The sequence below is a fragment of the Macrosteles quadrilineatus genome, unplaced genomic scaffold (assembly GCF_028750875.1).
Source record: "Macrosteles quadrilineatus isolate MER2022 unplaced genomic scaffold, UCM_ALF_1.0 Scaffold_1__1_contigs__length_201487025, whole genome shotgun sequence".
Taxonomy (NCBI): Eukaryota; Metazoa; Arthropoda; class Insecta; order Hemiptera; family Cicadellidae; genus Macrosteles; species Macrosteles quadrilineatus.
Genome location: NW_026542594.1, coordinates 151741604 through 151761567, shown reverse-complemented (window position 1 = coordinate 151761567; position 19964 = coordinate 151741604). Strand labels below are relative to the sequence as shown.

Below are 19964 nucleotides of genomic sequence, written 5' to 3'. Positions count from 1 at the left end.
TCAGGTAAGCCTGCTATCCTCACAAAAAATCCATAAAACCTAGGTCCTTGTGCCCTATGTTACATCCTTAACTCAATATTTACTAAGATAGATTTATGTAATAAATGTGTATAGAAATTGCATATTAAAGTTATAAGTTGTATATTTACGTGTATAATTGTATAAAAAAGACCTTGTTGATTTCACATTTCCTTGATAGTCAGAAATAATTTGAATATGAACCAGGGTGGTCACATTGCGAGAATCATATGTGAATTTTTAAATTTTACGAGGAAAACCTGATTTTAGTGCCATTTGCTTGTAGTATGGATTTTTAAGGGTCACGGCAAACTTGTGAATGTCTTTTGCGGTCATAGCAAAATCAAGATCATCTTCTGTGGTCACACCAATATTGTGAATACCTTCCATAGACACGGAAAAATCGAGAACATCTTCCTGAGTCACCGCGAAATCATCAACTCCCACGATTGCGGCAAAACCGTGAACGTAACCTGTGATTGCGTTGAAATCAGCAAGTTTTATTGTATCCTCACAAATGCTTTCAGCGAGTGCGAAAATAGCCGCTCGGCTTGCCTTTACTCAAGCTAAGCTCGATAGTCATTATTGACCCAAACTGACCCATCAGGCCAACTGTTGGTCTGACCCAACCTGAAAATATTGGGGACCTGCAGACCCATAGTAAAAGGTACACTTACTAACCAAGGTGCAAGATTTTGCAGCCTTGCTAATTTTCTTTTAAGAAATATCTATTACAGTATAGATGAGTTCTTAACTAATCAAGATGTGTAAAAACAAATTTGTTTTTAGCTAAATTTTTACTGTATAATTTCAGTTTATTTTAGTCTTTTGTAGCTCCTTAGTCTTTAAGGTATTTGTATTTTGACAATGTCACCTGTTTTATAGCATTGCCATATTATGTCAACGTTAAGTGGCAATAAAGATGTATTTATTTATTTAATTAAACCTTCATCACTATGATGAATCTTGAAAAAAATAGTAAGATAAATAAGTAAAGTTTAACAAATAATAAAAATTCCCTTTATGGAATAAACTTGTTTTCATGTTTTAGAGAAACTGAAAGCCAGTGAGCAGCAGAAAGATGAAAACAGCAATTCTGTGAAAATGGAAGAATGTTCTGACGAAGAGGAGGAAGAAGACGAGGATGAAGAGGAGGAGGAGAGTGAGAGTGAGGAGGAGGGAGTGATGCTGGCCGGACGTATCTCACTGGACCCGGACACTGTGATGGACCAGGAGGTGCCCAACTTAATGCTCAGGTATGTTGGTAGATCTTGGGTATGAAGTCATCCTAACCCAACTTCCGGACAAAGGTGGGTGAAGGAAAATGACAAGACAGGACAATTTAATTGCAATCACAGAAGATGTCATATGCGATACTTAATATGTGTTTCGATGTACATTCATAAAAATTTTTTTTACAAATACAGTACAGACGTTTCTACTAAAAAAAGTACCTACAATCCAAAGAAAGTTAGGAGACAAAATCATTCACCGTCTCAAAGTCAAAATTGTTGTCCTGCATATTTTTAAAATATATTACTTGTAGAATGGTTTACAAGTAGAAATGTGAATGTTGACAGGCAAGGTTCAGACTACATACAGCTTGTGAGCAGAGCGCTCCTCGCTGTCGACCTTTCATCACCTCCTCCTTCCAGCTTAACCCGCAATGAGTCGTAATCATTCTATGTTGACAGGCAAGGTTCAGACTACATACAGCTTGTGAGCAGAACCTCCCCTGACTGTGGACAGACAGCTGTGATGACAGAGCTGGCAAGTCTAGTACAGAACGCTCCTCACTGCCGACCTTTCATCACCTCCACCTTCCAGCTTAACCCGCAATGAGTCGTAATCATTCTATGTTGACAGGCAAGGTTCAGACTACATACAGCTTGTGAGCAGAACCTCCCCTGACTGTGGACAGACAGCTGTGATGACAGAGCTGGCAAGTCTAGTACAGAACGCTCCTCACTGCCGACCTTTCATCACCTCCACCTTCCAGCTTAACCCGCAATGAGTCGTAATCATTCTATGTTGACAGGCAAGGTTCAGACTACATACAGCTTGTGAGCAGAACCTCCCCTGACTGTGGACAGACAGCTGTGATGACAGAGCTGGCAAGTCTAGTACAGAACGCTCCTCACTGCCGACCTTTCATCACCTCTACCTTCCAGCCTAACCCTCAGTGAGTCCTGAGTCGTAATCTTTTAACTAATATTGTCAATTAACTTTCTCCTACTATGTTGCATATTCTCAGAAAATCAAATTCAAACTTAGACATTTAAAAATAAAAATTTGGAATACTATATATTTGCCTAACATTTGTTTTATTTTACAGTCATTAGTTTCACTGAAAAAATAACTTCTCTCTAATCAAAGTTCTGAACAACATTGATTTTTTTTCATTTTCCTTGTTTATTAGGAAAGTAAAACACAACTATTCTTGATTTATTTGTTAATACTTCAAAATCGTTGCAGTGAAATGATGGAAGAAATACTAAGTGTTGAAGATGGAGAAGGTGATGGAAGCTTATCTTCCAGAATGAGCAACAAATCAGAGAAGAACATGGCCGACTTTGATGGGGAAGAATCTGGCTGTGATGAGGAATTGGCTCAATTTGCTGCCAGAGCTCAGGTATAATTACTGTCTGTTGTATAACATCTGTTTATGTGTTAACAAATTTTAATTTATTTAATTCAAAATAAGCTACATTTTTTTGTGACTTAATTAGTGTTAGTAATAATGTAACCAATATGCTAAAGTGCATATCTAGTTGTGTTTGAGCTCAAGACTAAGTCTAAACTGAGGTAAACGAAGACCATCAATAAGCCAATCAGATGTAGGTATCAGTTTTGGAAGTGAGAATTGTCTACGGTAATCTTAAGAGGTCCAGGATGGCTGACTCCCTTTTAGATTAACTAGCCCAAGAAATCGGCTCGTATACGCTTCTGATCAGTGACTAGAACCGTGACAGGGACCACATTTACATTTCCCAAACTCTCTAGGTACTGCTGCTTGTTGGGTGCTAAACAGCATACAAACACCAGTGTGGTATCAGGGACGTTGCTGTGGCTTCGATTGAGACTAGCTGCTGCTCCTGATGGTCTTCTGTCCTCCAGATGGTATTCTCAATCAAACCTTACCCCTGTTGGGAAAGGGTTTCTCCACCCCCATGAGCAAACATTTTTTAACATTTTTTTCCCATTACTGTATGTGTTTGTGACAGTTGCAGGCTCATCTGACACCACAACAGCTGGGACAGATGGCGAGGCTACATGCCAACAAGGTCGCTCTGCACCACCTGGCTCCCATCCCTTCACAGTTCAACCTGGAGAATGTCTGCAAACCGGGGAACACACTGTTGTGGGACCTTCTACAGGACGATAAAATTGTTAGTACTTTGTGAAAATGAATGTGCCCTTGAGTTTTGTAAAATAGTAATTTAAAAGTATCGGCTTTTCTGTCCTAAAGTAGTTTCATCTTAGTTTCTAAAATCCAATAGTCTCAACAAATTTTTTTATGAAACAACAACGAGATCTATCCATCAGCTATCCTTGCTATTCTTTCTCGATTGGAGTTAGGAATATGAATATCAAATATAGAAACTAAGGGGACATGGCATTTTAAATAACATCTTTCTTGTGACCATCATCAGGTTATTTGCTTGATTTACAGTCAGTCACTCCCCGATAATCAAATGTTATGGACATGGGTCAAACCATAAATTAGCTAATGCTTAGTGGTGGCTTCCGTTTAGTTATGGCTTAGTGGACAGCCTTAAATAGACAAAAGTATTTCAAATTTCAACTGAGTAAAACATGAACAGGTCTCTTACTGCATTTTAGAATAGTGTCTTAATAGGTAGAAAAGATATCAAATGTTTTATCCTCAAGTCATATATATATACTTGAAACGTACCAACGTGGTTGTACTTCCTACAGATTACCATCATAATTAATTATTAATATTGCAATTAGTAAACAATAACAATATTTTTTACAGAATCAATTAGGGGAGGGTTTGGCGATGGAAGCTGAGAAAGTTCTATGCAACCTTTTGTGCTTCAGCAGTGATAAGGTGATAAGGATGAAGTTCATCGAGGGGTGTTTGGATAACCTAGCAAAAAACTGGTAAGCCCTCATTGAGGGACTTCATATTTTAATAAAAGTCAATCTGCTCACATTAAATTATTAACATTTTAGTTTAAAGAAAATTGGTGTGTTGGTGCTGGATCGTGAACAATTCTTGACCTAACGCTGACATCACTCTGATAGTAATGACACGTGCAATTTGCATTTGATCAAAGACACCAATTTGATAGAATTGGTAATATTAAATTATCTTGAGCCTAAATACTGGTGGTTTTAGGTACGGTAAACTATTATTTATATATAAACAGATTTTGTTACTTTTTTCTTTGTTCAACTATTTCATGTTTCAGTTTTACAGTATATGTTTATTCTCATGTTACATAGTTTTTTAGTTTATTGGTTGAAGCTTTGTTACTGTTTAGGAAGGGAAAACTAATAATATAGCTGACTCAACGTGATGCATTTAATAGGCACAAGCAAAATCAAGAAATGCCCTTTTAAAGCTTATCTAGCTTAGTTTTAAAATGCCCTTTGTCATTGTCTTTGTATGAAATAAATAAATAAAATACTAGCCTACTAAAGCCATATTTGGTCAAATGTTTCAATTAAAATACAGTAGAACTTCAATTGTGCAAACTCCAACCATTTGTATCCCCAATTAATTGTCCTAATCAATTTAAAAAGAATAAAAGAACTTCTAAAACCTAAAACCCCTTAAACAAGAATTGTAATTAAAGAAGGTAGAAGCCGTGATATTGGCAATATCCCCATCATCTCCCAACGTTGTATAGACATACATAATTATTGTGATCCGTGGTCACAGAAACATCATCATCATATTTCTGTGAATGCAGCAAAATCTTGAACATCTTTTGCTGTCTTGTAGAAATCATCCTCATCCTTTGCAATTGTGACAAGAGCGTGAATTTTTTACTATGAAATCTTTACAAATGCATTTGTCATCGCTATAGTAAAAACTCGGCTCAACTCCGCCTATTTTCTTTGAAGAAAGTTACACCAAATTTTATTAAAAAGCCAACTACCTGAAAGTTGTTTTGTTGAAATAAATTAAAGTTTGTTAAAGTGATATGAATGTACATTTACTGTATTTACATAATTTTTGCTCAATAGTAAGTGGTGTGTTTTGCCCAGGTCAGTGGTGGTGTCGCTTAGGCTGCTGCCCAAGCTGTTTGCATCATTCCAGCATTTCCGCGGTGGTGCTGTAGACACTCACCATGTCATGCTGTGGGCACTCAAGGAACATGCCATGATGGAACGGTTCTTTGACAACCTACGAGTGTGTACTACTGCCGGCCCTCTCCCTCTCACTCATGTGCAAGTCAGGCTACAGTTCCTCACACACATATACTCCCCTCTGGGCCTGCCTGAGTATATAAGGTGAGATTTTTTCTTTTTTTATTAGATAACATCATAACATTTATTTACAATTTGAAAATAAGATTTGTAACAAATTAATATATTACCTATATTGCACTACGCAAAATCCATTATATAGAAGAGCTTAGCTCTTAAAAGCTTGATTCAAGTTATACAAAATGTACGGTATAATATTACTAGGCTCAATTGAAAATATTAGGCTTGCACACCTCCACAATTCACCCTTATATAGGGTTACCCCCTTGTTTTGCTGGTTAGGTTGCACATACACAATGGGTAACACAATGGTAACAAGTAAACCCTCAACAGTAATCCATTTTTTTAATTTTTAAGTTCACTCCCTACTCACTCATTATCCTATTGTCCATTGTGTAGACTGAGTGTGGAGGAGCTGGACACCCTGTGGCAGTGTCTGGCAAGTGATCCAGAGTGTTCAGACGAACTGTTTAGCTGGCTGCTGCGGCAGACCAAGGCTCGTGAGCAACATGCACTAAGACCCGATACTCTGCGACACCTGTACACTCGCAAGCTGCCCACCTTGCCTCCTGAGACCATCTCCATGACAGCACTGGACCTGTACCAGCAACTGTGCAATATGGCTCGTACCTCCTGCGACTCCCCGGACATGGACCACCTGTGGAAGATAGCTCTCAGAGTCAACAACACTGGTAACACACAACATACTAACATGAGCTTACTATACGTTTCAGAATCTGGAATCTGATCTTGTTATGAGGTGAGACGGTATCCAGAACATAACAAGGTCAATTAAGCCACAGCAAATGGCAATTCCCTCAGGGATATGATCATGAAACACTGCTATGTCCCTGAAGTAGTAGCTACAGAATAGAATTTCCCTGGCGTGGAAAAAAACTAGTTTCAGCCTCTATATCCTTCCGTTGTACTAAGGATTGCAGTATTCTGTAAGCTACCATCAGGCTAAAAATCTGTGTTAATACTGTATTACATTCAGTACTAATTTGTACTATTTGATTTAAATTTTAATGACAATAATTAGTGGTAGTTTAAAGTCGTGTGACTTAAGTATTGTTTGTGTCTAGATGTGAGTATGGCTGCCATCCAGTATCTCAACAACTACTACATGGGTCGCCAGCTGGAGCAGGAGTCTGAGTTTGTGTCACAGTGTATGGCCAACTTGGCACAAGCCACTCAGGACCTACACAACCACGAGGAGGCCAGCCTTCTATGTATACAACGAGCCTTACTGCTGCTCAACACTCATCTTGACACTTTCAAACGCAGGTAAACCTAAGATCTAATATACCATGTATGTAGTCTTACATGTAAATTCATGTCACCCATTGATCCCACAGAACTTATACATGATCATGATGTAATTGTTTCACAGGTATGCTTACCATCTACGGCGCTGGACTATAGAGGGCCAAAGTCTAGGAAGCCATGTTATAGGAGAGAGGGAGAGGGGAGCTGTACTCAAGGTAAACATGTTCTTCGAGGAGTCTATTTTTATTGTTGTGTCAGTATTCCCTTATTAGTTAAATGTTGAATTGAGTAGGAAATTTGATAACCAATAACACTGTAAAACAGGGTGTCTACCTATCGGGAAATCCAAATCCGGGAATCGTACTTAATTTTGGACTGGCCATGAAATGTCCTTAAATGCCAGAGACTATGTCCTTAAATTTTTAATGGGCATTAATTTTATCAATCACTTGTTGGTTAGGAGCACATATATTCTGTATTTGCACCGACAAAGGTCCTTATATGTATGGGAATTGTCCATTCAAATTTTTTATTCAGAATGTAGTAGAGACCCTTTAATAGCAAACTTGCTGACTAATATCTCAAGTATTTGGGTATTGTATTTCCCATTTGGGTTATTGTAAAAAATTCACACTCATGTTAAAATTTGAAGACTTGGAAATTGAATTGTGTCAGGAGCAGCACAGTTTTTATGGAAATTGTGACTTCTTCTTGGGCTATTTATAAAAATAGCATTGTGCTTCATCAGTCATTGGATTTCCTGCAAGAATGTTTTTTTATCTATCGTGTATGTGTGTGTAGGTAGTGGTGCAGCCAGCAGGAGTTCAGGACAAAGTCAGCATAGAGATGTTGAGCACAGACTATGTGGCAGAGTTGAGAGCTGAAGTAACAGTCTGGTGGGAGACACTGAGTCACAAGCCTTCTACCGCTCTCAGCGACGGACCCATCCGCATCATCACCCAGGGCCAGGAACTCACCATTGAGTTTGACGAGAAAACACTCGGCGAGATTGGCTTCAAAGACAACCAGGTCTTTTTCCTATTCTAATATACATAAGAATAGGAAGAAACATTATATTGAATATTGCTTTCTTTGGGGATAAAATGTAGGTGTTCAAATGATCCACACTTGTTGGTATCCTTGGGGAAACAAATAATAATCCCCTTATTTTTTTCATTACTTCAAGTGAATACAGTTTAAAATTTTCTTTGCCTAATATAATTAACAATACATAATGAGAAATCTAAAATTAATACATGTTTATGGACGAAGTCATGATTTTAGTAGGTAAAGCCAATATTCTACAAGCACAGAACTTTTACTTTAGTTGTATAAAAAATAACTTTGAGTTAGCATTTGATTTTGAAATAATGAGATAAAAGTTAAATTTATTTTCTGGAATAGTTTTTTGTTGGGGACGGCAAATCCCTGGTGTTACTACTATCAATATTGATACATTTGGTCATTGTGTTCAGATGGTGTACATCTCAGTGGGTGCTTCAAGACAGAAGAAGCGAGGTGACTCAGGGGACACTCCGTCCATGTTGCCTCCTCCTCCTCGAGAGAGTCTGCCTACTGTGTTGCTGCTGCTGCCTAACTACTTTGAGCAACTGTTCACTCTGATGCAGACCCTCAGTGCCATGAAAACTCAAGTCAAGGGCGGAGTAAGTGATTCTAAACCTCCTGTGAACATAAACATTTGGCATGTAGTCTTAGTAAATCTTGTAAAATGAAGAATTAACCTTCCTTTTTTTCCACATTTGAATTAGTAAAACATGATCCATTTTGTGTGTGTATAAGTACTCACATTATATAAAACAATACAGTTATAGTAACAGTAACAATGGACTGCAGTATGGTATTGTATGGTTGGCACTGAACCAACTTAATCTTCAGAAAACAATTTATGCTTTCTTTTGTACAGTATTGTAATAAGTATTTTAATAGTGTTGTATACTGATAATAATACAATACAAACAGGGTGTTCATGTTACAGGAATCATGTGTAGTGTGGGAGTTATACGGAAACTTTGTTGAAAATTTGTATGTAGGATAATAATTAATGCAATGTTGAAACAATTAAATGTACAAGTCATAATAGGTAAATCAACACATTACATCAGGCCACTGGCGAGCATCTTGCTGATAAGAAATTATTGTACCGTTTCTGGTAACATGTATGTCGTTGCATTAGCTCAAACAGAGTCAGGCAACCATATTTATTGTCTTTTCAGCACAAAAATTGGTGCCAATAATCAATAATATAATCATAAGGTTTTTAATACATTAACTGTATTTGTGTTTTACACCAGTAAAAGCTTATACAAGTCTCTTCACATAAGTTAAGCAGCAGGAAATATCTGTTGGTAAAAATGCTTTAAGTACCTTCGGCAAAATACCAAAATTAAATGGGATTTTAAGGAGTCAGTTTTGTTGACACCATGTTGTTACCAGCCACTCTAACCATCAAAACAATCACAATCATAGCGCTATTCTGACAATACTGTAGTGACACACTTGTGGTTGTTGCAGCATCACATTCCCCACACCAAGGCGCAGGTGTTGTCTCGGAGAGTGTGGGACATCCTCATACTGCTGCCCACCAGCCCCACGCTGCTGGACGGCTTCCAGAAACTGGACTCTGAGTGCAAGCTACAACATCTGCTGGATCCAGCCAGTCCTCAGAAACTCATGTACTCACTGTACATCGTAGAGAGTCTCAACAGAAACTCCTCCCTGCATAAGAAGTCTGTAAGTTTAATAATGTACAAAAAGCTTCTTTTAAACCAAACAAATGGTATGTTCTGCACAGTAATCTAGCATTCATCAACAGTAGTGCTAGTGCATTGTGTGTTTGAAAGGGGATGTAACACAATTAACTATGTAAATTCTGTGTGACGAATAAACATTTAATTTAATTTAATTTTTTATATTGTAACAAACAACAACCTTAAAAAAATATTCAAGTAAATAAAATGCTTTCTCCATGAGCCATGTCTTAAGTGTTTTCTTAAATGTTGATATGCAAATAATTTCTTTTATTATTGAAGGCAGCTTATTAAAATTTTAGGTAAATTTTAGTTTTAGGTTTTATATTGCTCATGAAATGTAAGTGATTTTAAATTTTGTTAAAGAAATTACTACTAAGGTTAACAAGAGCTACAATTTTGAGTCTAACAGTTTTAATACTTCCATATTGTTTACAGATAAACACAGATGAAGAAAGTTCCTCTGAAAGTCCTTGGAGTGAAATGTTTGTACAAAATGGAGGACTTCGCCACTTGTTTGATATTTTTATGTCAGGTAAAGTTGATTATGTACACTACTTATGTTACTTTTTGAGTTGTTAGCTGGAGGTTGTTAGCCTGAGATTTTCTATCAAGCTGAGCTCACCTCGAGCAGTTTTATGTAATGAATTTGTCGTAATGCCATATAATAACTTCATGTTGTTTGACGTTTTTCTGAATCACTGTTATATAATATATATGAGGTTACTTAATCGCCAAGTGATCCATGTAAGTCCAAAGATTAGAATTACATGCGTTTTGACGTTAAAGCGTCATTGTCAAATCTTACAAAAACTTGTCTGAACCTAGCCACAGGTCACGTCACAGTCTTTCCAACACACACGTACAAAGCACATTACCGGTACAAAAATACATTTAAAAAAGGCCTTCTAACTAATTCCTGGTAAACGGTCGTCACATAGTACAGATCTGCTCGCATGCCGAGACTCGACTGATGGTATGCCGCTTCCTGGTTTATCAACTTGGACTTTGTCCTCTGCCACCTGTATCATCTAGCTGTGAGCTCTTTAGTTTTATGAGGGATTCAAACAATGCATTTGACTGGAAAAAACATTTGTCATTCGAATTTTGAGCCTGGTTCTTTGTAGCTTTATAAATCTGATAATTTTCCAATGCGGTTAATCTATGTCCTTTTCTGAAAATAAGAAATGTAGTGTATGCAAAATAACATGTGACGACTACGAGAAGTTCTACATCCAGCTCAAACAGGACGATCATTTGAAAAGAGGTTTAAAGAACATTTGCCTAAAGCCACCAGTGTACAGAAATCTAACTTCACAGCACATCTGACCAATAGCAACCACAACTATTCAAATATTAATACTAATTAGAAACCATTACACATTTGCTGTGACATCACACTTGGTGATTTAGGTAATGTAACCTCATATATACCATATAGTAAGTTAATTTGCAAAAATCTTTTTTTAAATTATAGATTATTGATCTCCTGTTAAATATAATGTTTAGGTACATAAAAGGATGATGAAACAAGGAACTTAATTTAAAATAAAATAATGTCACTTCACATTCTTTAAATGAAAAAGAATTTAGAAATTATTGCGATAATAGACTAAAGAGCACGGCTCAAGCTTAAGAGGCGGTCGGACAGAGATTCTCGGCTGCCGACACTGGCCGTCACTTTAACATGGGGCGCATATAAAAATTCCTCGTTTTCTGGTCTATCCGTGTTCCAAAAATTATTTCCCACACTCAAAACATTGTAAATGTATGTAGGATTAAGACTGTACAATATAAAAATCATGATGTTTAATTATAAGCCGGACATAAAATAAATAATTTCTTACATTTCCCATTAGGAATTGCAATACTTTCTGCTAAAATATAAAATGACTGGCACTATAAACAATTCTGGTTCAAACGCCATATTGAAGAGTATATATTCATTAGTGTATTGAGTGTGACAGATATTTATTTTTCGATGGTTAACATTAAGTTTTGTATTTTTTTGTAAAAGCTTGCAAAAAAGCCTTGCTTGCCGACTGAGTACTAGTTCGACGATGTCCCGGCCGATGGCAGCACAGTCGATTGTGGACTGCAGAGCACGTTTTCAAACCGCGCCAAATACAATTCATTTAAACTGGCCACAGATCTGTTTAAATAAATAAATAACGTTATGTCGTTACATCCCTGATGTATTATAATGCCAAGGAAATGATGATATTTAATTCACAGGAATCTAAGAATCTAATATTTTCGGACTATGTATTTACCGTTGTATTAAAATATTACTGTCATCAGAGATAAAAGTAGTTCTACAACACCCGGTTTGATACAAACTATTCATCAATATAAAACAAGTTCCGTTAGAATAAACGTCTCTTTTGGTCATACTTAGTACGTTAATTACGGACTTAGCTGTGTTAAGACAGCTGCTGCAATACACGGTTTGATACAAACTATTTCCCAGAATGAAAACAAGGTCCAGTGGAACAAAAGCATTTTCTGACATACGTGGTATATACGATTAAGGTCTTCCAGGAACCAAATCCACCCTCCGGACCAGCACTGCGTCGTAGCCAAGCCGGCTTCTGACTCATGGATTATCTTGGAATTGCGATGTCCCGTTTTAGGTCTATAATATTCGAGCTAAGATAAAACCCCAAGTGCCCATCCATAAAAACATGGCCCCACTTCCTTGAAAACAAAATAACAAACCATCAAAACCCCAATTTTGTTCGATTTTTGTCAAATTTTCTTCCAATGTTTACTATTAAATTTTATGAAGTAACGATCAGCTATTTGGATTAGTTCTCACTTCTAGCTATCACATATGATATGTTTACATTAAATACTGTTTACAAATACCGCAACCATTTCCGATCAAGTTTTGTAAGCATCCAAACCAAGTGGGATTAAAAACGTTGTGCCTTACTTAGCCGGTTTAATTAATCGCAAGTGCAACGATTGTTCTTGAGTTTTGATAACCGGGGAAAAGGCCGTGAATCAGTGTTGTATAGTGCTCAGTGCTGGGAATATACCGATCATCGTTTAGAGATTACGTAATCTTTCAAATAAGAACCCTTTGTTTGGATAAGGGTTATTCTTCAAACTGTCATTAATATGTTAACATTAAAAGCTGCTTACAAATAATGCTATTAATGGGAAATAACTTTGATTTTCGAAAAAAAAATCCAAAACCAAGGGGGATTAATAACTTCGATACTGTTTGAATAGATTTGAATAGGCGAAATATGTTGTGAGTTCTACTTACTACAATTGAACTGTTGACGTAAAGGTACGTACCTCATATTAGTCTAATTAAACAGTTCAGGGGCTACATCATGAATTTGAATTTTACTTCGATACTGATACCAAGATACCACATCAAGTGAAAGATTTTTTGGGCAAACCATAATGAATTTTTAAAGCTTTACGTTGTCAACGTATCAATGTTTTGTGGACTGTGTATTTATTTACTTATTTATATATTTGCCAACGGATTTACACCAATTTTACAGTTTGATTAGGATTAGGCCTAAATACGTTTATCATAAAATTTGATGACACTATAACAACTTTAAAATAAATAATTTTGTTTGTAATTTGCTTTGGTTAACGCGTAGCAAATCCCCTAATTCAATTCTGTATTTCTGTGAGTATGTCTGTTGATAACGCATTAATGTCCTTAATTCTCAGTGTTTCGTGGAAAAGAAGAGCACCTTTGTAAATGAAAATTTCAACCTGAATAAAGTGTGCAGTAGTGAGGTTGATGTAGTATTTTAACTATTTTAAACCAGTGTGAAAGGTAATTTCAATTACAGGCCTACGTTAGGGCTATGCCTGATAGATCTAAAAGAAATTCCTTCTATCATTAGATATAAAATATGGACTAAGACGATCGGGTAACATTATATTGCGAAGCATTCGTATATATTCAGTCTTTTGTAAACATGTTCAGTATTTTTCATAGGTATTTTATTGTACGGTAGTATAATTAGGGACAATATTTGTAGTTTTTTTTTATATATATATAGGTTTGAGCATATTTTTACGTGATTTAATGTTTGTAGTTTGTGTACATATACCATTTTATTTTTTACAGTCTACAAAACTGTGAATTTTCTCCGTAACCAATAATTGTACAAAAACACTTTGATACACTGAATTATTTGTTTTTTTTAAGCTCTTTATAAAGGCCTGGAGAGAAATTGGGAAATTTTGTGTTTATAGGGTCAAAAATTAGAAAAACCAATTTTTACCCCATAAAACCCCATCCCCATGGTCCGATCATGCTGGTTCGCAAACTCATTCAAGTTTATCCCGCCTCCCGCCTTACACCTTCAAAAAAAAAAATTTCATCAAAATCGGACAAAAATTACTCAAGTTATCGTGTTCATGGACACACATATATATAAAAATTTGAACGAATGGTGTTTTTGGCCTCTGGGGACATCAAAATGAAAAAGTAAATCGGTTCCGGGCGTAGGTCTTACCATGCCACTTACGGTAATAGCTACCTCATTACAGGGAAATTCGCTAAAATGTATGGGATAGGCCAAGTAGTTACATTATTGAGCCCAGTAGCACTAGTATATTATTTATAATTGTATACATTATCATGTATTTTTATATTTAAATTAAGTGTATAAATCGAAATGTCTTACTGAAAGTGCTATTTGTATCTCCAAAACATTTTTTGTGTGGAAAATTAGCATATTGTGCGGTGACGAACTGAGACCTGCTGACACGCAAAGGGTGGGTGAGCGAAGGTAGCAAACCAGTGAAAGTGAAACATGCGGTGGAACAATAGACCAGGGCTAGGACCCAGGCTGAGGGTAGTCGAGTTGATGCTTTCAAGTTTCTAGGTAACACAGGGTTGTCAACAATCTCAGATCCCGTTATGCGACAGCCACGAAACTGGTGGCCAAGGGTGGTACTATTACAAAAGTCTGTTTTGGGAGGACTGTGTTGTTGCTCGTGACGCCTGCAAAATATGGGATACGGGGCTCTATCCGACCGCCTCTTAATTATCTGACTTGGTGCTCGATCTCTCAAGCTTGTTGGCTAGGTTCGGTTTGGTTTAAAATCAAGCCGTTGCACACCTCTATTTTTAACATAGTTGTTTCCGAATGGTAAAACCCAAATATTATATCTCTGATTGGGTGCAAATATCTGTTCCTGTTTGGCTAACTCTTCACCAGATATTATACTAGTTCCAAATCAAAATATAGTTCATTGCAAAATATAGTTTTTACAATTAATCTCTTAATGAATGTGTAAATAAAGATTAATTGTCTTTTGTCTAATTGTCTATTGTCTAAATATAGTTCATTGCAAAATATAGTTTTTAAGATTCCCGTCATCATCATCCCCTGCAACGAGACTTTTCCTGCTTCATTTCTATTAAAGTATTAATAACTATTAGTTACTAAATACATAAATAATGATTAGATTGAAACATTTCTCTTTGGTTCTATATTTAAGCCCCAGGAGTATAAAGTGGTTTGATTGTGTGTGGCTCTACAGGGGTGCTACAAGTATCTGGTGGCAGTGAGTGGCAGCAGGACTGCCTAGCTTGTCTGCTCAAGTTGTTGTGTCAGCTGGGAATGACACACAACTGTGATGAAGTCTCCAGCCTTTCTACCAAGAACAAGAGAAAACGTTGTGCCAAATCTGATAAAATGGTCATACCAAAACTAAGTCAAGTATGTATTATCTTAGTTATATATTTATATTTTCGATCTCAGAAGTCTTACCAACTTCTTCTAAAACTTCTAATACTAGTCATGTAGCAATTAAAAGGCGTACATATAGTTTTATTCCTAACTGTAACCGATATTGCTCTGTTTTCTTACATCCTGTTATGTTTGTTGAGCAACAAACAACCTCACAGAATATAGCTGGACCCTTTTGTTGGTAATCTACCTTGCAAATAAAAGATGTAATACCTCTGGTACTGTCATGAAGAGGATTTGGAGTATTTTTAAACTCAAAACCCAGGTAGCTGACCTAAACCCGGATCACCGACAGCACTGCAAGTATTTAACCTTGTATTTGTAAAATACATGATCCAGAGGCTAAATATGTTATCAACCTTGACCTTGGATAGCCTAAATCGATAGTAATGTATGTTATCTTATCTACCAGGGGCAGGCTGAGACCATAAAGCACTTCACCCAAAAAGTCGATGTATTGCGCACCCCAGACAGTTGTTTTATTGATAGACCTTACAGGTTCAGGCATCCAATGAAAGCCTGTAGTCTTCCAATTAATTCCTCCTCGGAAAGGTATCTATCTCTTACCAAATATCCAAGTGTTATCCTTCTAGTCTCCTCTGACCTACCACAGTGCCTACAGATCAGTTCACCATCAAACAAACCCATTCCTTGTAAATGTTACCTGAATCGCCCATGGCCAGTTAGCAGTTCCACTGTTAATTAATGGTCTTACTTATAATTCTACTAATCTTACTTATTTCCTATAATCAATGGAAAAATCATAGACTAAATAAAATAACCTCCATAGTTCTATAGAATATTTTTATATCCATCCAGCTGTTAGTTCAAACAAATTATCTTTCTTTCAACCAACACAAAAACCATGAAAATCTGTCAAGTGGTTGATTCAAAATCCTGAAATAAAAAACTCTGTCACGTTTTAATATGATTGTTTGTTCCAGGCAATGGTTCACTTGATGGAAATAGAGACTGTTATTCCAAGACTGACTAGCATTCTGTATGAAGCCTCAATGCCACGAGATCCAAATCATTATAAGACTGGGTTTTGGGGGAGAGCTCAGGTAAATCTGCTGTATTTATAAGGGATGTCCACACTGTTAAACCTTATTACTGTATTTCTAAACAGCAGGCTGGTATCAAAGCATGCTGTACGACCCAGTATGTTTTACTAATTTTGCATGGTTCTCCACTTTTTCGATATTTTAAACTTAGTTTCTTGTTTCCATACTAAGAGAAGAGAAACCAAAACCACATACGTAATCAAGTCCCCACCATATAACGCTTCTTTTGTCATAGGCATATCTTTTGATTTTTGATTTTGTGTGTGTGTGTGTGTATTACATGGTGTTGTTTGTATATACAGGGTGGGGCAATGAGAACGCCACAATTTGTTTTAGCTGTCACATGTTAATTGTTGCAACAACGAATGATCAGCTGTGCTTAAAACATCAATTAAACTATGCCATTTTAGTAAATATTATGCCCGAGGCTATTAACACTGAGATTTTGATGTACAAACCTATTTTTAAAATAGTGGTTCTTGTGCAAAAACCCAGAGATTGTTTGGACCACATTCCATCCTTGGTCAACATGGCACTGTTCCAGATTGGAAAACAATGGTGAACTGGGTAAAACTATTTAGGATAAACACTTAAACCTCAAAAATAATCGGTGGGTGCCGCAAAACTCTTTGTACACCAGCAAATGTTGAAAGAGTGCTAGTCACAGTAACTCAAAGTCCAAAGAGATTTGCCAGGAAGCTGTTGTTGTTGAAAGCTTTACGTTGGCTCCTTATTTGGACAGGGGGGTTTCTAATAAGCTACTTGAAGTTCGAGGTTTTTCAAAGTCACCCCACAGATTTGCTTGAACCGAAGCTAAGAATTGTCCAAAAACTAAAGTGATTTCTGAAGAAATGCTGGAGGAGTATTTGATGGAGTTTTCAAGTGCCTAATGTCAAGTAGGACAAGGACGTCACTTGCAGGATTTCGTTCTCAAGAAATGGAAAAATGACTTTGTTAAGTTTAAATGGCAAAAGATAAGCTGTGTTTTGATGTGCTATTTATATCCATAGGGTGAATATTATTGAGTTTGTACTGCTTATAAATTGGGGCGCTTTCATTGCCCCACCCTGTATAAGGGAGCTTTTAAATGTTACAAGACATTATAATTAGTTTCCTAGTTTTATTTGTATCAAAATAACATTTGTCTGAAAATGTTGTCAACCCGGCAGACATTCTTATGACCATTTCTGTAAAGTGCTACAGGGTGTCCACCGACTGGGAATTCCGGGAAAACCGGGAATTATGCGTGATTTTTTTGAACCGGGAAAAAACCGGGAATTATGCGTGAATTTTGTATGTAACCGGGAATTTTTTGCCGCGACTGCGGGAAACGACGATGACGTTTCCGTGACCATGGGAGTCAACGATGAAATTTCCGTGACTGCGGGAGACGACGATGACGTTTTCGTGACCGCGGAATACGACGATGACGTTTCCATGACCGCGGGAGACGACGATGACGTTTCCGTGACCACGGGAAACAACGATGATATTTCCGTGACCGTGGGAGACGACGATGGCGTTTTCGTGACCGCGGGAGACGACGATGACGTTTTCGTGACCGCGGGAGACGACGATGACGTTTTCGTGACCGCGGGAGACGACGATGACGTTTTCGTGTCTTCAGGAGACGACGATGACGTTTCCGTGATCGTGCATGCGGACGATGACGTTTCCGTGACCGCGGGAGACGACGATGGCGTTTCTGTGAGCGCGGGAGACGACGATGACGTTTCCGTGACCGCGAAAGACGACGATGACATTTCCGTGACCGCGGGAGACGACGATGGCGTTTCCGTGACCGCGGGAGACGACGATGATATCTCCGTGACCGCGGGAGACGACGATGTCGTTTTCGTGACCGCGGGAGACAACGATGATGTCCAAAAATATTGCTTAAAATGATGACTGCGGGAAATTATTTGAATTAAGCTACGATTGAGGAAGATTATGATAACTTTACTGTGATCGCAGGAGACAATTATAATGTCTCCGTTACCACTGAACAATATCAGGATTTTTTCACGACCACGGAAGACAGTGGTGATGTTTCTGTTACTGAGTGAGATATTCAGGATTTTTCAGTTATCGCAGAAAACGATGATGGTGTCTCTACGACTGTGTTAGATGATTACAATATAACCTCGAGTTTGGCTTTACTGTACCAACAATTTCAAAATGGCATTCTTCTAGAAAGATTTTTTATATTTTTTTGTAATATCTTCATTTACCTTTAACTTGGTATTTATTTAATGGAAATGTGTTTAGAAGGGTTTAAAACATAAATTGGCTACGTGCAATTTTTGTAATTTCTGCATTATTATTTCTCTAGGCCACTTGGAAAAAACACATTACTCCAAAATTATACAATATTAAAGTACATAAAGCCAGGGGTTGGTGTAGTAATCCTTAAGAAAATTTGGTAAAATAGAAATGATCAACATTAAGAATCTATTTTTCAGGTGTTTGTACAGAGATTCGACAAATTTTGGTATCAACATAGGCTATCACTATTTTTAGGAAGTTATTAATAAATTGCAGGTTTAAGGATTAGTTTTTAATTTTTGGATTATTTAATCAGTAATATATAAAAATTGAATACTTGTGTTAGGCAATATTACAGCAATCATATTTCCCCCCCCCCCCCCTTAACTGAGAATGCTCTTTCCGATAACTAAAATAGCGAGCTGTGTTAGAGCGCTAAAACAGCATTGCGGGAGTTGGCGCAAAACACGTTGGAAATTTTAAGTTCCAACATCGTATAAAAAGTACGGCCTAAACTACCTGGAATTTTTTTTTTACTCATGAATTTTTTCTGGTTGGCCTGGTGGACACCCTGTGCTATTTTTATGATTAATTTGTTCTTCTCATGCAGATGATTATGTCTTGTTATTATTTGCTGTGTATTTGTATAGTATATTTTTGTGATAATAAAGCACTTTTTCATTTTATTTTGTTTCATCATCCTTTTATGAACTTAGACATTTATATTTAACTATACAAGTGTCACAATGCTAGGCTTGATATAAGCTCGAGGCTTGTAGAGCTTTTATCAAATCTTTAAGAAGTGATTGTTGTCCAGGTGGTGCAGTACGCCATGGCTCTGATTGTGTCCTGGGCCTACACTGTGCCAGGAGTGAGGGAGGCTCTTTATGCCGAGGAAGGTTTCCACACTTGGCTGAGAAGGCTGGTACTTGAGGAGCCTGAACCTTGTGTTCGTCGGGAAGTCTGCACGGCGCTGTACAGGTAAACTGATGGTCAAGTCTCAAGAACAACCATTGCTTGGATCAATTAATTTCTTTTATTTGATTTTGTACAGATATATTGTGTTAAATTGGTTAACCAAGGATGAATTCAATTTCTTTTCTTTTTGTAAATAATTGTAGCTTTTGTAATAACTCAACTAAAACTGCAGTGCAGTTCACTACTAAATGAAAATCATGCCAAATTAACACAAAAATTACACTCTAAAATAATTACTCTATTAAGAAAAGTTTAAATGCCAAATAATGGATTCATAATTAATTATTGTTACATGTTGTTACAATATTTGTTAGATATGATCCTCATTTAGTAAACAAACACATAGAATCTTTCCAATTGATAGTTTTTGGCACATATAAGATATTTGGCTTTTTTAGATC

General features: G+C 37.0%; 1 protein-coding gene across 1 annotated transcript in view; it reads left to right on the top strand.

The window, feature by feature from the left end:
• The window catches only part of LOC129001589 (ubiquitin carboxyl-terminal hydrolase 34), a 101887-nt gene that overhangs the window by 16927 nt on the left and 64996 nt on the right, over positions 1-19964 (top strand). Inside the window, exons 12-29 of the mRNA XM_054428945.1 lie at positions 1070-1274; positions 1713-1853; positions 1885-2025; positions 2057-2200; positions 2494-2650; positions 3243-3407; positions 4019-4146; positions 5260-5505; positions 5881-6173; positions 6567-6768; positions 6875-6965; positions 7552-7779; positions 8226-8414; positions 9283-9501; positions 9957-10053; positions 15048-15226; positions 16201-16320; positions 19403-19566. Of these exons, the coding sequence (XP_054284920.1) occupies positions 1070-1274; positions 1713-1853; positions 1885-2025; positions 2057-2200; positions 2494-2650; positions 3243-3407; positions 4019-4146; positions 5260-5505; positions 5881-6173; positions 6567-6768; positions 6875-6965; positions 7552-7779; positions 8226-8414; positions 9283-9501; positions 9957-10053; positions 15048-15226; positions 16201-16320; positions 19403-19566 (3109 nt within the window). The remainder of the gene's footprint in view (positions 1-1069; positions 1275-1712; positions 1854-1884; positions 2026-2056; positions 2201-2493; positions 2651-3242; positions 3408-4018; positions 4147-5259; positions 5506-5880; positions 6174-6566; positions 6769-6874; positions 6966-7551; positions 7780-8225; positions 8415-9282; positions 9502-9956; positions 10054-15047; positions 15227-16200; positions 16321-19402; positions 19567-19964) is intronic.